We start from the raw sequence: 15,482 nt of genomic DNA on the forward strand, positions 1-15,482 counted from the left end.
AAGAAAGAAGAAGGTCTATACCACCAGTATCTTTACTCAGCGTCATATAGAGAATCCAGTAATCTTATAGAAAGATGCTGGGACCCTCTAAATCCATGTTTCCCTACCTCTTTGTTCCCAGGCAGTTACCTGCCAGTGCCCCATTATCTTTCTCAGGCTCCTGATCTTCAGCCAAGGAAACAAAGCACTTCCAGAAGGTTATTTCACCCACAATATTGGCTTCACAGACCTTCCAGACACCTCTCTAGCTCTAAGTAGAGGAGGAAGAAATGAGAGAACAAGCCTATAGGGTGGCCTCCCAGTTTTGGGTGATCCTCTTATCTCTGCAACAAGCAGTTTTCCTTATGATGTTTCTCTCTTGCAGGTAGGCCCTGCATCATCTTCTTGCACTATTTATATTTGACATGTTTTTTCTTTTTCACTCAGGAAGCAAAGTTCTTCAACATATTCCCAGATAGGGGCTCTGTTATGCTCAGAAGCCATGACATTTTTTCTGTGGCAAACATGTAGGGAATATAGGAAGCTCTGCGTGTGTTGAATAATGTCTTCCCTTTTTCTTTCCAGTCCACTCCACTGTTTCTTTCTGTGCTAACGCTGTCCTTTCCTATACATTGCCTCTTTGTCTTTAAGACAACCTCTTAACTCCTCTGCTATGCTTGGCCAGGTCCACCAACACATAAGCACAGAACAAAAACAGTCCTATCCAGCTTCTGTCTTTCTTTGCACATGTTGTTTTTTAATCAGCTGAGAAACAAAAATTGAAAGCTCAGAACTTTAAAGAAGCAAGAGTTACGGTTTGGCTGGACATAGTAGAGCCATTAATTCATTTTTTATTAGACTGTAAGTGTATGTGTAGCATGTTTGTGATGACAATTAAATTTAATTTTTAAAAGAGAAATTCAGTACATTAATGATGACTTTAAAAATTAAAAATCTAATTTAAATTAAAAATTACTTTAAAAATCATCAATTGTTACCCATTACATTGTTTTATATTACTTCGAGTCTTTAAAAATTTAAAGATAGTTGGTTTTCATTTCTATGAAAAAGATCATGACCAAGACAACACTTAAGTGTATCTTACTCTTATATTTCATAGCTTTTTGAGAAAATGTTAATTTTTAATATACATTTGGTGAACACTGTATGGATACATTTGATAAAGAATTCTGTTTCAAAACTATTCTGTATAGTTTGATTTGAATGTTATTTTCCCTCCCTGGTTTAATAATATTAGGGAACATTCCATGAAAATATACTGAGTTTATTAGCTCATAAGTTGTTTTTGTTTATTTCATATTTGATTTACTACTGTTATTAGTTTGTAATGTGATTTTCCCCATTGCCAGTAATAGAGACATCATAAAAGGAGATTGCTACTTGATACAGGAAATAAGAAGCAGGAGTGTATGAATATTTAGTGTTCATGGAAATGTATTTTATTTTTTGCAGGATGTTTGAGGGAGGAGAGAGAGAGGGCAATGAGGTTACATGGAAAATGAAATAATGCTTGTGAACCAAAATCATACCTAACTCTGTTTTTTCGGTTTTCTTTGACACATCTGAACCAACAAATAAAGACTGTTATACTGACTTAATACAGTGTATAGTTTTTCCAGGTTGAAAGAACAAAAACAAAAACATTAAAGTAAATGGGAAGTTAACTAAAATTTTGGTACTGATGTTTAATGTAAATAAATTTGAGATAACTGCAAAAACATTTAAAAAGTAATTTTATATTTCTATCAAACACTGTATTAATGTTTCTTGAACTTTTTTACTATTTTTTGTTAAGACATAAGCTAAATATAGTATTTTATGTTTCTTTTGATTTTGACCTATGTTCTGGAATTATTCTCTGTTAGCATTGCGTGACAAGACCATATATTTTTAAAGTTGTTGTTTTGTCCAGCACATTGTTTCCAAACAGCGAAGTTTTCTGTATTTCCGTATATTTCCATTGGTATTCATTATTCTTTGTTAGTATTTTTAATATAATTTGTGGGGAGTATGTAGGGTTTCCATGTGTATCAAATCACATAAGATGTATTATGTGGAATAGAAGACTAAATGAGAAGGAAACTAACAGATTTGAAAGATTAGTTGTGTTTTAAGAATCCAGCAATATCTCCAAAGTTGAGCAGGTGTATAGAGGATGGAATGAATGGTGAAATTCTGCAATTTAACTCTGCTACAGGTTGAACCTTTCTAATCCAGAACTCGCTTGTCTGGCAACATCAGTAATCCAGCATGATTTTATTAACTTACCATGGGTACGGCCAGGTTTCCTGTGATCCCATCAAGTTTGTTTACAGCCACCGGTCCTGACTCTCAATGATCTGTGCTGTTGTTTGGCTATAATTTACACCTGAATGTCTTCTAAGAGCCCAGTTAGCAGTGAAAGTGTTGGTAATTTGCTAGAAAATATTGACTTCCATGGTCTGTCAAATTCTGTCATTTGGTACCAGTCAGGTCCAAAGGGTGCTGGACAAGAGAGGTTCAACCTGTATATGTGGGGTTTTTTTATTGTTGTTTTTGGTTTTTGTGTGTGGGGGGGATTTATTATTTGGTATATACAAGCGGCTTACAAAGCTACAGAACTTCAGATCCATGCCACACATTTTCTGTGTGTTTTATAAGATGTGTATCATTTATTTTTTTCACTATATATTTTAAGAAATGTCTACATATTAAAATTTTAATTAAGAAGCGCTTAAAGGCGGACAGAAGAAAATTCAGCAAATACAACGAGAAGTCCTGTGGCACCTTATAGACTAACAGATTTTTTGGAGCATAAGCTTTTGTGGGCAAAGACCCACTTCATCAGATGCACGTAGTCGAAATTCCGGAGGCAGGTATAAATATCCAGGCACATGAAAAGAAGGGAGTACCAATCAAGAGGGAGACCAGGGTTGGTGAGGTCAGTCCAGTTAGGGAGTATGTGGCCCACTTCCAGCAGCTGATGTGGAGGTATGAATACTAAGAGAGGAGAAACTGCTTTTGCAGTTGGCCAGACAATCCTAGTCTTTGTTAAGTCATGAACCGAGGGTGTCAAATTTGCAAATGAATTGTAGCTCTGCAGTTTCTCTTTGGAGTCTGTTTCTGAAGTTTTTTTGTTGCAGGATGACTACTTTTAAATCTACTACTGAGTGTCCAGAGAGATTGAAGTGTTTTCCTACAGGTGTTTGTAGGTTACCATTCCTGATATCTGATTTATGTCCATTTATTCTTTTACGTAAAGACTGTCCAGTTTGGCCCATGTGTATGGCAGAGGGGCATTGCTCAAAAAAATCTGTTAGTCTATAAGGTGCTACAGTACTTCTCATTGTTTTTCAAGATACAGGCTAACACGGCTACCCCTTTGATATAAATTCAGCAAATGTGTTGTCTATATGCTGAAATTATACCACAAATGTATATATTTGCTTTTACCATTTGTAAAACTATCGGGTATTTTTGTAAAAGATCATAAGATGCTACTGTTGCATAAATGTCACACTTCACTTGTTTGGTGAGTAGACATTTTCTCAGTTCAAAGGTAAGTTGAGCAATTAACAGAAGGAAAAAAGCTTACAGTAATATCAGTGTTCATGTGTCTAAATGATATATCTCGAGCTAAATATAAAATTTGGAAGGAGGAGTTGGAGCAAAAAGTACAGGATGATGCTGTACTTTTTTCCTCTTGTAGCTGAAGGTTAAATGGGTAGCAAGCAGAATGCCTTAAACAAGATTGGTATATTGATTAAAATGCTGATTTAACAGCTCGCCTTCCCCCCTTGGAAACCTGGAAAAGATAAGCCAGCTGCTGTCTAAGAGTGCTGAGTGTCCATTGAGAGTACACTATCTATCATCACAATATGGTGATGAGAGGTGTTTTATGTTTGTGTTAATTTCCCCCACTAAATCAGTAATTATTACAATCCTGTCCCTGCTGTTTACCCTGCAGCTGTTTTTCCATTTGTCGAGAGAGCGGGTGTTCTCTGAGGACCGCACACGCTTCTATGGTGCAGAAATTGTCTCTGCTTTGGACTATCTGCATTCTGGGAAGATTGTATACCGTGATCTCAAGGTAAAAAGAAAAAAAAGGCAACAACATAAGTAATCAAATTTTTGTTTTTGGAAAGACTATTGGGAGAACCTCAAAGTAATTATAAAATTACACAATTCTCAGAAAAGAAGAGTTAGTATGGGAGAGAATGTTGTGTCTACTTAAAATGCTACACGTTAGATCACAAAGGTTAGAAACATATTAAAAATAAAGAAAGCTAGAATTCTAATGCACAATTCTTACATACTTGTGGAATTACAGAATACTTGGTGTCCTGATCACGATATCCTTGGAGAATGCTAGAGATTCGTTATTTAACTTGAATTCATGTAGTTCACAAATCTTGAACTGACATTTTCAGAACACATTTTCTTCTGATAAAATTTAAGATTTCCTATTCAGAAAAGTAACTTAGAAATATGGCTTACTTGCAGTGTGTGTGTGTGTGTGTGTGTGTGTGTGTTTATCTCTTTTTCTCTCTCTCTGTAGATTTATTTGTAAAATCCTAGTATAAATTCAGTGAACACAGAAGCAGCTGTTGGTGGACTAGTATTAGTCATTTCTCTGGGATAATTCCAGTTAAGAATTGTACCCAATTTCATTCTGGTTTCTTAAATATAGAAAATAGAATGCCATTGAGGGTCATTTCCATAGCCTTGAGCTGCACGTAATGTACAGATAGAAGAAAGCTATAAAATGTTGCCAAAAGATTTGTGATGAATGCAGTAGGTCCTCTGGACATTCTGTGATTCTTGAAAATTTTTAAAAAGTGTTTTTTGCTTTCATTTAGTGGGAAAGAAGTGTACTGACCAAACTCTGATGATATCTATTGGTAGAGCCTATAGCCACTCTTTTCATAATACAGTACAATTTGTTACTTTGCAGATGTAGTTCAGTTAGATTTTGTTTCTTGATATGTCATATATTAGCCTATTAAGAAATACTTAAGGCTCAATTGTGTATGTTCTTTCTAATATGCAGTTAGAAAATCTAATGTTGGATAAAGATGGCCATATAAAAATTACAGATTTTGGACTTTGTAAAGAAGGAATCACAGATGCAGCTACTATGAAAACATTCTGTGGTACACCAGAGTACCTGGCTCCTGAGGTATGATTTAGAATTTTTTCTGTATAATATAAAATGTTTTCTCTTTCATTTAATTGCAGGATATATTATTTGGGTGATCAAAACTCTTGATTTCAATGAAGAATAGGCAATATTGTGATTTGTTGCTGTTACTGTAATACTACTTCTGTTGGGGAACCATACCTACCAGTAATCATATTTTCAAATTTATGAAATTTTGTATATTTGTCAATATAGCTAAATCATCTGAAATATAATAAAACTCCAGTATAATCTACAATAGAATAAAACAGCATCCTTTCTGTATTACATGTATAGTGGTCGCACTTAAAATTTTCCTGTTTTGAGAAATAGTATTAGTCTCAGAGTATTCCCCATCTTAGATATATAGAAAATTGCTACTTTTTCATTCCTAAGTACATTTGCAGAAGAACTAGACTTCTGTTTCTTAGGATCTGAGCTGCTTTCACAGAAGAGTATATTATCAAAGACCAGAGAGTCAAATGTTAGACTATTGGAAATAACTTGTTACATACAAAACAAAATTCTAATTCTGTATTTAAAAATTGAGCATAATTCTCACAACATTCCTGGTCTCATACAGGATAACTTACCCTAAATTAGGTGTGACCAACCTATGGCTCTAGAGCCACATGCGGCTCTTTGAGTCTTCAAATGTGGCTCCTCCTCAGAGCTGCATGCGTGGAGTGCCATCCTCCTGCTCTGTACATGTACCCCACTGCAAATTAGAGCAGTGCAGGGGAGGGAGGGAGGATGTATCTGGCTTTGGGGGCAGGTAATTCAGTTAGCACAGGGGATGGGGAGGGGAATGCCTGGCTCTTGAGGAGGGCATTGAGCCTCATGTATTTATTTTATATATCTATATATTGATCTATATGCATTTTATATATCTATATACAGACATATAAATATCAATACATATATAACACGTGTCTCTTTGAATTCTGTCCCCTGCTGGTTTGGCTCTTTGTCTCTAATTGGTTGGCTACCCGTGCCCTAAATCTTGTTTTCAACCAAGATGGCTGAGATTCCCATTTTATAAGATGTAACCTGCTGTCACCCTGTCTGTACAGATTGAAGCATACCAAAACCCAGATATAGCAGACCAGAACTTTGACCTTCACCTGAAAACAGTTGTCCACCTGTTTATAGTTAACCGTCTCCTTTTAATTTCCTTTTAGAGTCTCAGTAAGCACTTCATCAGCAGTTGATTTCACTATGCTAATAGACTTCATATTACAGTGGTCTGTGAGGGAGAAAAATGTCTCTGACTTCCTGTCTGGAGATGTTTAACCCAAGGCACCCTGCCTTTGAATGACCCCTTTTAACTACAAGGCCTAGGGAATATAATTTTCTGCATGTGTATATAACTCCTCACATGTTTTATTTACATATTTCTCCCTGTGATTATGATGAACAATGTGCAACAGGCTTTCAGTAGAGACCTTTCATGTTGTTTGTGGTGAATTCGCAGGACACCCTATATGTACCCTATGTGTACCTGTACCGTATGCCAGTTCATATCAAGAGGTGTTTGGGTCACAGCTTTCCACAATACACCACTTGTTTACAAAAGGCAAGAAAGCATAAATACATACTTTAAGAATTTACCTCTGTGTGACCCTGCATAGACCCCACAACTTTGTAAAGCACGTAGGCTTCTTGTTGGTTTCACTTGTTAAAGGCCAAAGACCTGAGACCTTTAATTCTGCGTTCTGTGATAGCATGTCCCAGAGACATTTTGAAATGAAATTGTTCTTTTCAGCTGTTTTGGCTGTTTGCATAACTAATTATTAGGTTGTGATAGCTGAATAGGACTGCATCTATAGGGTAAGCTGTTGTATTTGACCGAGATGCTGCCAGGGATGAACAGATATTCAAGGCTCTTATTCATAAAGGTTCAGATTTAACTTCATGTAAATGCTTTAACTTTGCTGTCTTGATATAACAATCTGTTGCAGCTGTAATGACAAATAAAGGGATGTACTCCTGGCTACTAAATCCTGGTTTCACCCAGGAGCTACAGGGTGAAATATCTGTCTTTCCTTTTCTGGTCCCTGATCTTTATAGATAAAAGGCCACAGTCAGTACCATGCTGCAATTTCATAGGTGTTCAAAAAGGTGTTCTGTAGTTATACATCATCACAGGTTGGTTTTCAAGTTTCTCTTAGCAGGAAGGTAGACAGTAGATCTGTGTTAAAACTGCATATGAGTGTGCCCTAGAATTGGATGAACACTTGCCAAAAATCACAGTGTGAGTCCTTATACAGAAAAATGAGCAAGAACACTTCAGAACTGTTGTGTTCACTCCTGGTGGGAACCACAGAAAGGTCAATACCACCTCACAGCCAGCAGTATTGAAGGTATATGTCAACGTGGTACATGAAGACATCCCAAAAAAATCATCATGAGGTACATTGTCTCCATCCATAGACAGGAAGACGTGAGTCATCACCTGTTTTTAAAATGAGATGGATTGGGATCAAAGAAATCTAAAGACTACAGATACCATAGTTGTTTGACTCTGTATTTTAAATAATCCTTTTTTAAAAAAGGAGGGAGAGAGACTGTGTAACTGGCGAAGTTTTATGTCAAGTTATTTGTTGAGTAGGGGCTTTACAAGAGCCTCCTTGAGTATAACAGGTAGCAGACATTCAGCCAAAGAATCACTTGGCAGGTGTTTATTTTTTGTTGTTTGTTCTGTTTTATTTATTTATTTATTTAATACCAGTAGGCACATTATCTCCCTATAAGCTTGTACTAGTCATCTGGGACAGGGCCCCATGCAAAGGTTTTCAGTACTCTCAGAACTTTCCTGCTATACGTGGAATTTACTTCAGAACATACTGTCATTTCTTAATCCTATCCTATCCTTTAAGACTTTTTCTCAAAAAGTCACTTGTTATAAGTTGGAGCATAAGCTTTCATGGGCAAAGACCCGCTTCATCAGATGCATAAGTGGGTGGGGGGGCAGGGGTTTCAGAGGGGTATTTAAAGAGTGGGGTCCCAGTAAAAGGGAGGGCCAAAGCTGACAAGGTCTATTCAGTCAGGTGGAAAAGGCCCATTACCAGTAGTCTGTATGAAGAGAGGAAAAAACAGGTCAGATAAGATGGCGGGGGAGAGGGGGGATGGTCCATTTTCAATCTAATATGCAGATGTTAACATCTAGGGCAGAGAAGCACCTTTTGTAAGGTGCAAGCCACTCCCAGTCTCTGTTTAATCCTTGGTTAATGGAGTCAAATTTGGAAATAAATTGCAGCTCAGAGATTTCTCTCTCCATCTGATTTTTGAAATTTCTTTGTTTTAGGACTGCCACCCTTAAATCTGCTACTGAGTGTCCAGGGAGATTGAAGTGGTCTCCCACAGGCTTTTCTGTACATTACCGTTTCTGATGTCTGATTTATGTCCATTTATTCTTTTATGTAGAGACTGTCCAGTTTGGCCAATGTAGATTGCAGTGGGCATTGCTGGCACATGATGGGATATATTATATTAGTAGATGTGCAGGTGAAGGAGCCTCTGATGGTATGGTTGATGTAAGGCCACTAGAGATCACAAAACAGTAACTCTAAGCCTGGAACCAATCCCTGCAACAAACCCCGCTGCCAACTCTGCTCACGTATCACACCAGTGATATCATCACAGGACCTGATGTTAGGTCTCTACGTAAAAGAATAAATGGACGTAAATCAGACATCAGGAACGGTAATGTACAGAAGCCTGTGGGAGAGCACTTCAGTCTCCCTGGCCAAAGGGACAATCTGGACTGACAATGGGCCATATCCCCCCATCTTATCTGACCTGTTTTTACCTCTTGTCATACAGACTACTGATAATGGGCCTTTTCCACCCTGACTGAATAGACCTTGTCAGCTCTGGCCCTCCCTTTTACTGGGATCCTCCTCTTTAAATACCCCTCTGAAACCACCCCGCCGCCCCACACTCATGCATCTGATGAAACGGGTCTTGGCTCACGAAAGCTTATGCTCCAAAATATGTTAGTCTATAAGGTGCCACAAGACTTCTTGTTGTTCTCGAAGATACAGACTAACACAGTTACCTCCCTGATACTTGTAAGTTATTTTTAATTAGCCATAGGTTTGTACATATTTCATAGTAAAATCCTGTATGACCCAGAAGAGATCTGCAGTATTAAGTGAATGCCTCATTGATCTCATTGTCTGCCCACCCAGTTGTACATACCACCCTCCTTCTGCTTTTGTCATAAATTCCTGTTATTTTTACCTAATTTAGATTGAGTCACTGCCTCAATGATCTTAAAATATTGATTTGTTTTGTAAAAGCCTATTGTATAAGTAATATAGTAAATGATCTTCTTCTTCGAGTGGTCCCCGTGGGTGCTCCACAATAGGTGTCGGGCTCGCCCAGCGCCACAGATCGGAAATGTTCCAGCAGTTTCTCCTGGATCGTGCATGCACCGGCGTGCGCCGCCCCCCTGCGCGCCCCCAGCCGCGTGCACGATCCGGTCCCCGCCAGTTCCTTCTCAACCGCCATCGGCTGCAGACGGAATCCACTCAGGCTAAGGCCAGAGTCAGATTACTTAGTGTTTTTTTTCCACATGTAATTTGTTGGTTTTGGTTATTAAACAAAAAAAAAAAAAAAAAAAAAAGAGAGAAAGCAAAGACAAAGAGAATATCAGCGGGGGAAAAAAAAAAAAAAAAGGAAAAAGAGGAGCAGAGAAGAGAAGAGCGGACGTGAAGGCCATTTAGGCCGCCCGCTACCGCAGGCCGGTGATCACTATTTGGAGTGGAAAGGCACGGATTAAGTGCTAAGTACCCTATTAACAATAAAGGACTCACCGCAATGGCCTTTTCAGGTTTTACAAAGCAGGAGTCAAGCCGTGAAGCTGTGCCGGCCTCTGTGGGGCATAGCGAAGGCATCCAATGCCTGGGGGAATTACAGGCTACCCAGACGCGTTCTCACTGTGCTAAGCTCACAGCCAGGGCCAGGAAGGACAGAACGATGAGGCGTAAAATGCTCTTGTTGATAAGGCTCTCCAGCCGGCCTTGCCGGAGAAGCCTCACCCAGAAGGGCCCTCTGGGTTGCATAGGAGGAGGGTAGTTTTTCTCTGACCCCCTCAGTGCAGAAACGGAGGAAACTCTCCCTGGCTCAATCCTTGCTGTGCGTTTGCAGCGAGCAGGACGAGGGGAGCACACAGCCACCAGCCGCATATTCAGGCAAGCGGCAGTGCACGTGGCAGAGGCTGAGCGTCCGGTTATACAACAGCCAGCACGCGCGGCACCTAGAGCGTCAGCCAGGCAAGCACCAGAACCGGCGGCATCACCACAGGCGGCGCAGACCCCCGCGGCACCAGCGGTGCAGGGGCTCCAGGCACGGAGCCTGCAGGCACCGGAGGGGGATACCCGCACAGCACCACAGCTGACGGTGCCGAGTGCGGCGCTGACAGCGGGGCTGAGATCCCTGGCACAGGAGAGTGCCGGCCCCGCAGCGGAGGGGCAAGGCAACATCAAAAACCTGGCACCGCAGTCCATCTCTGGACAGGGCTGCGCTGCTGTGAGCACCAAGCCCTCCCCCTGTGATACACACACTGTACTGAAGGCCTGTGTCTCCACTGGCCCATCCGGAAAAAAGAAACAAAAAAAAAAAAAAACTCCTTCTCCGTTCCTCCAACCAATGTCACCATGGCTTGGGCCACCTTCACCATTCCTGGATTAGATCCCCTGGAGTACTATCACAAGCCAGTTTCACCTCTATCTCTGTCGTCACGGAGGTCTCGCTCTCCCAGACATCGGGGGTGCGCACCCCGTGAGTGGTCCAGGTCTCCATCCCCGGACCCTTGCCCACGCTGCCATGGTCGTCCTTATTATGCTGGACACAGACAAACCACAGGCCTACACCCAGGGGCAGGTCCCCCCCCACCCGCTCAATACCCCCGTGGGCACTCCTGATCGGGGACAGAAACACAGTTGTCTGAAGGGGAGTTAATTTTAGAACCCCGAGACTTTCCTTCACGATCCTCCAGCGAGCAAGTGTATCATCGACCGCAGGAACCCAAGGGTTCGAAGGAGGTTTACCTTAGTGGTTCCTCCTCATCCTCCCCAGATGAGGCCATGGCCCCCGGGGATGTCTCTCCCCCGGATGACCTTAAACAGTTTCAGGAGCTGTTTAAAAGGGTGCAGGAGAAACATCACAAACTCCTGAAAAATTTGAGACTCCCGGCTTCATCCAAAATTGCTATTCCGCTGGATGAAGCCATTCTGGAGTCAGCCACTACTATATGGCAGACTCCGGCCTCTGTTCCGCCTACGAACAAGAGAGCGGATAAGAAATACTTCGTCCCGGCAAAGGGCATGGAGTTCCTCTTCAGTCACCCACAACCAAATTCTTTGGTGGTCGGGTCGTCCCAGCAGAGGTCAAAGGCTTCTCAGTACAAATCGGGGGATCGGACAAAGATGCTAAGAAGCTAGAGCTGTTTGGCAGGAAGGTATATTCCTCTCCTATCCTGCTATTGAGAATGGCAAATTATGGGCACACCTAGCAAACCATAATTTTGATAATTACTCCGGGCTTACTCCCCTCATGGATCCACTTCCGGAAGATAAAAAGCCGGTGTTAAAGGCGATTGTTCAAGAGGTCTACACAGCATCGCGGACGGGAGTCCAGATTGCCCTGGATGTGGCGGACACGGCGGCACGTTCAACGGCTACAGCAGTGGTCATGCGTAGAGAATCCTGGCCCCAGACGTCGGGTATCTCGAGGGACCTACAGGCGAAGATCGTGGACCTTCCCTTTCATACACAAAAGCTGTTTGCAGACTCAACCGACTCGGTCCCTCACTCCAGTAAGGACTCGAGAGCTACACTTAGAACCTCGGGCATTTATACTCCCCCATACAGGAGGGAGAAATTTTATCCTCAGCAAAGATGCTACGCTTACAACCACAGCGTGCTCAATATCAACAGGGCTACAGCCAAGGGCGCTATCAATAGCGGCAACAGTACAGAACTCCTAGGCGACGTTCTCAACAAAGCCGTACGCCCTCGGGTCAGGCCCAAAGGCAACAAGTTTGATGGGTATGTCGGGCTGCACTATCAATACCCTCGCTTAATGCCACTCTCATCTCATGTTCCATCATCGCCTCAGACCGTTCCACTCCCAATGGCAAAAGATCACCACAGACATATGGGTGCTAGAGATCATGGCCGTGGGTTACGCGATCCCCTCCCAGTCGCTTCCACCGACGAAGCCTCCCACCAGGCCTCACCTCAGGGACGCTGCCACGAGGTGAGGCTCAAGCAGAAGGTGACTCACCTTATGTTCATAAGGGTGGTGGAAAGAGTGCCGGAATGATTCCAGGGGAAGGTTTTTATTCATGCTACTTCCTACCAGGGAAGAAAACAGGACACTGGAGGCCCATCTTAGATCTTCAGGGCCTCAACCGCTACTTGCGCAAGCAACGGTTTCGGATGATCACAGTTGCCTTGATACTCACGGCACTGGACGATGGAGACTGGGTTGCAGCACTCGACTTACAAGATGCTTACTTTCATATAACAATCCACCCGGCACACAGGCGCTTCCTCCGCTTCATGGTTGGCCAGGAGCGCTTCCAGCACAGGGTTCTTCCATTCGGCCTCTCCTCAGCCCCCAGAGTCTTTACCAAACCCTGGCAGTGGTGTCAGCCTACCTGCACAGACAGGGGGTGTTTATTTTTCCCATATCTGGGCAACTGCCTGCTAAAAGGGACCTCGAAGGCAGAGGTCTCACGCATGATACGCGTCACAGCGGACACGTTTCTTCGCTGGGCCTAGTCATCAACCTCGCAAAGTCAAAGTCCAAACCCACACAACATATAGAGTTCATAGGGGCGCGTATAAACTCTATCACAGCAAGGGTGTACCTACCTGACGCCTGCTTCCGCGCAGTCAGTTCGCTGGTGCAAGTCATTACATACAGCCCCACAGTGCCGGTCTAATGTGCCTACGGCTGCTGGGCCGCATGGCGGCAGCAACGTTTGTGGTACAAAATGCCAGGTTGCACATGTCAAGCCTGTAGCATTGGCTGGTGAGCGTTTACAAACCGGCATCCCACACTGTCCACAGGGTGGTGTCGCCCACAACAGAGGTGCGCAGATCCCTGGCATGGTGGGAAGACCCCGAGAATCTGCTAGTGGGGGTGCCTTTTCACCAGCCACAAATTTCTATTTTCTTACTAACGACGCCTCCCACATGGGACGGGGAGCGCACATCGGCGACAACGTAATGCAAGGGCTATGGTCCCCTGCGGAACAGACACTGCACATATCCATACTGGAGCTCAGAGCAGTGCTCAATGCCTGCAGACATTTTCGAGATTACCTACATGGCAAAGTAGTCGGGATTCAATACTGACAATACCTCTACTATGTTTCTACATCAATCGACAAGGAGGAGCACGATCCCGTGCCCTGTGTGCGGAAGCACTCCGATTGTGGAATCAGTGCATCGCCAACAACATAACGTTGAAAGCCTCGTACTTGCCGGGCGCTCACAACGTGAAAGCAGACCAGCTGAGCAGGCGCTTCGCAATCACGCACGAATGGCAGATGCGCTCCGATCTGCTACAGCGCATTTTTCGTACATGGGGGTTTTTCCCCAGATCGATCTGTTTGCCACCCAGTACAACCAAAAAAAAAAAAAAGTGTCCCCAGTACTGCTCCAGGGCAGGAGTGGGTCGGGGGTCCTTGGGGGACGCATTCATGTTTTCATGGAAGGGCTCCCTGTTTTACGCGTTTCCCCTGCAGCGCTTATCCGCATGGTCTTGCACAAAGCCAGAAGGGAGAGAGCTCACATGATACTCATAGTCCCGCTTGGGATCGGCAGCAATGGTTTCCCTTGCTTCTGCGCATGTCGGACTGCCCACCGCTCCCTCTACCGGTGGCGCCAGACTTACTCACGCGGGCTCAAGGGTCCATAGTGCACCCACACCCTCAGGGTCTGCACCTACAAGCATGGCTAATCCATGGCTCAGCTCCTTAAAGAGCACATGTACGGAGGGAGCACAACAAGTCCTGGAAGGTAGCCGAAGGACCTCTACCAGGAGGACTTACAAGCAGAAATGGACTCGATTCACAGCCTGGTGTTCCGCCAAGCAGTTATCTCCCCTTGACGTTCCTATACCCGTAATACTAGAATACTTACTGGACCTCAAGAGAGGCGGGCTTTCTCTATCCTCGCTAAAGGTCCACCTCGCCACTATATCGGCCTTTCGGCATACAGAGGAAGGGCCCACGGTATTCGCCTATCCTATTGTTACCAGGTTCTTGAAGGGGCTGGTAAACCTGTACCCCCCCTCGGAAACCGCTTCCACTATCATGGAATTTGGACTTGGTGCTCAGCACGCTATCGGGTCCACCTTTTGAACCATTAGCCACAGTTCCCATACGTCTCCTTACGATAAAAAAAAACAAAAAACAAACAAAAAAAAACAACTTTCCTCCTTGCAACTACGTCAGCCCGCAGGGTGAGTGAGCTCGTGGCAGTGATGGCAATGCCACACTGCACAGTATTCTCAAAGGAGGCAGTAACCTTAAGGCTGCGCCCAGCCTTTGTTGCAAAAGTCTCTTCAGCGTCCAATCTTAACGAGTCAATAGTTTTACCCTCGTTTTACCCGAAGTCTCACAGCTCTGGCAAGGAGGCACACCTGCATCTCCTAGATGTGAGGAGGGTGTTGGCCTTCTACACAGACAGAACTAAGTCCTTCCGGAAAACGGACAGGCTTCTAGTCTCTCTTGCTCCTGGGTCAAAAGGAGAAGGTCTCTCTTCCCGGAGAATCTCAAAGCACATTGTGTCCTGTATAAAAATGTGCTTCGAACTTCGAAAGACTCCTTTGCTGGCCCCGCCCAGGGCTCACTCCACCAGGGTGGTGGCGGCGTCAACAGCCTTCTTCAAGGGCATCGCATTAACAGACATCTGTAGAGCGGTGACGTGGTCATCCTATGACACCTTCGCCAAGCATTATGCCCTGCCTTGGGTATTCTAAGAGGATACCCGTCTGTCGACAGCAGTCCTCGGGGCAAGCTGCAGATAAACCGATTACCTGCCTCCTTACTTGGGTTACTGCTGGGTAGTCACCTATTGTGGAGCACCCACGGGGACCACTCGAAGAAGAAAGAGAAGTTACTCACCTGTAGTAACGATGGTTCTTCAAGATGTGTCCCCATGGGTGCTCCACCACCCGCCCATCCTCCCCGCTTGGGATCTCTGTCTAGTGTTTTTCAGGAGCATCCGAGGCGGTTGGTCAAGGAACTGGCGGGGACCGGATCGTGCATGCAGCCGGGGGCGCCCGCCGGCACATGCACGAT

At 43.8% G+C, this 15,482-nt stretch overlaps 1 protein-coding gene across 3 annotated transcripts in view; it reads left to right on the top strand.

Moving 5' to 3' along the window:
* Nucleotides 1–15,482, top strand: part of AKT3 (AKT serine/threonine kinase 3) — a 295,102-nt gene that overhangs the window by 198,373 nt on the left and 81,247 nt on the right. For all 3 annotated transcript variants that reach the window (XM_074990078.1, XM_074990079.1, XM_074990080.1), the window contains 2 exons: nt 3,947–4,069; nt 5,030–5,158. In XM_074990078.1, coding sequence (XP_074846179.1) covers nt 3,947–4,069; nt 5,030–5,158 — 252 coding nt within the window. The remainder of the gene's footprint in view (nt 1–3,946; nt 4,070–5,029; nt 5,159–15,482) is intronic.

The sequence above is a fragment of the Carettochelys insculpta genome, chromosome 3 (assembly GCF_033958435.1).
Source record: "Carettochelys insculpta isolate YL-2023 chromosome 3, ASM3395843v1, whole genome shotgun sequence".
In the NCBI taxonomy this organism is placed as follows: domain Eukaryota; kingdom Metazoa; phylum Chordata; order Testudines; family Carettochelyidae; genus Carettochelys; species Carettochelys insculpta.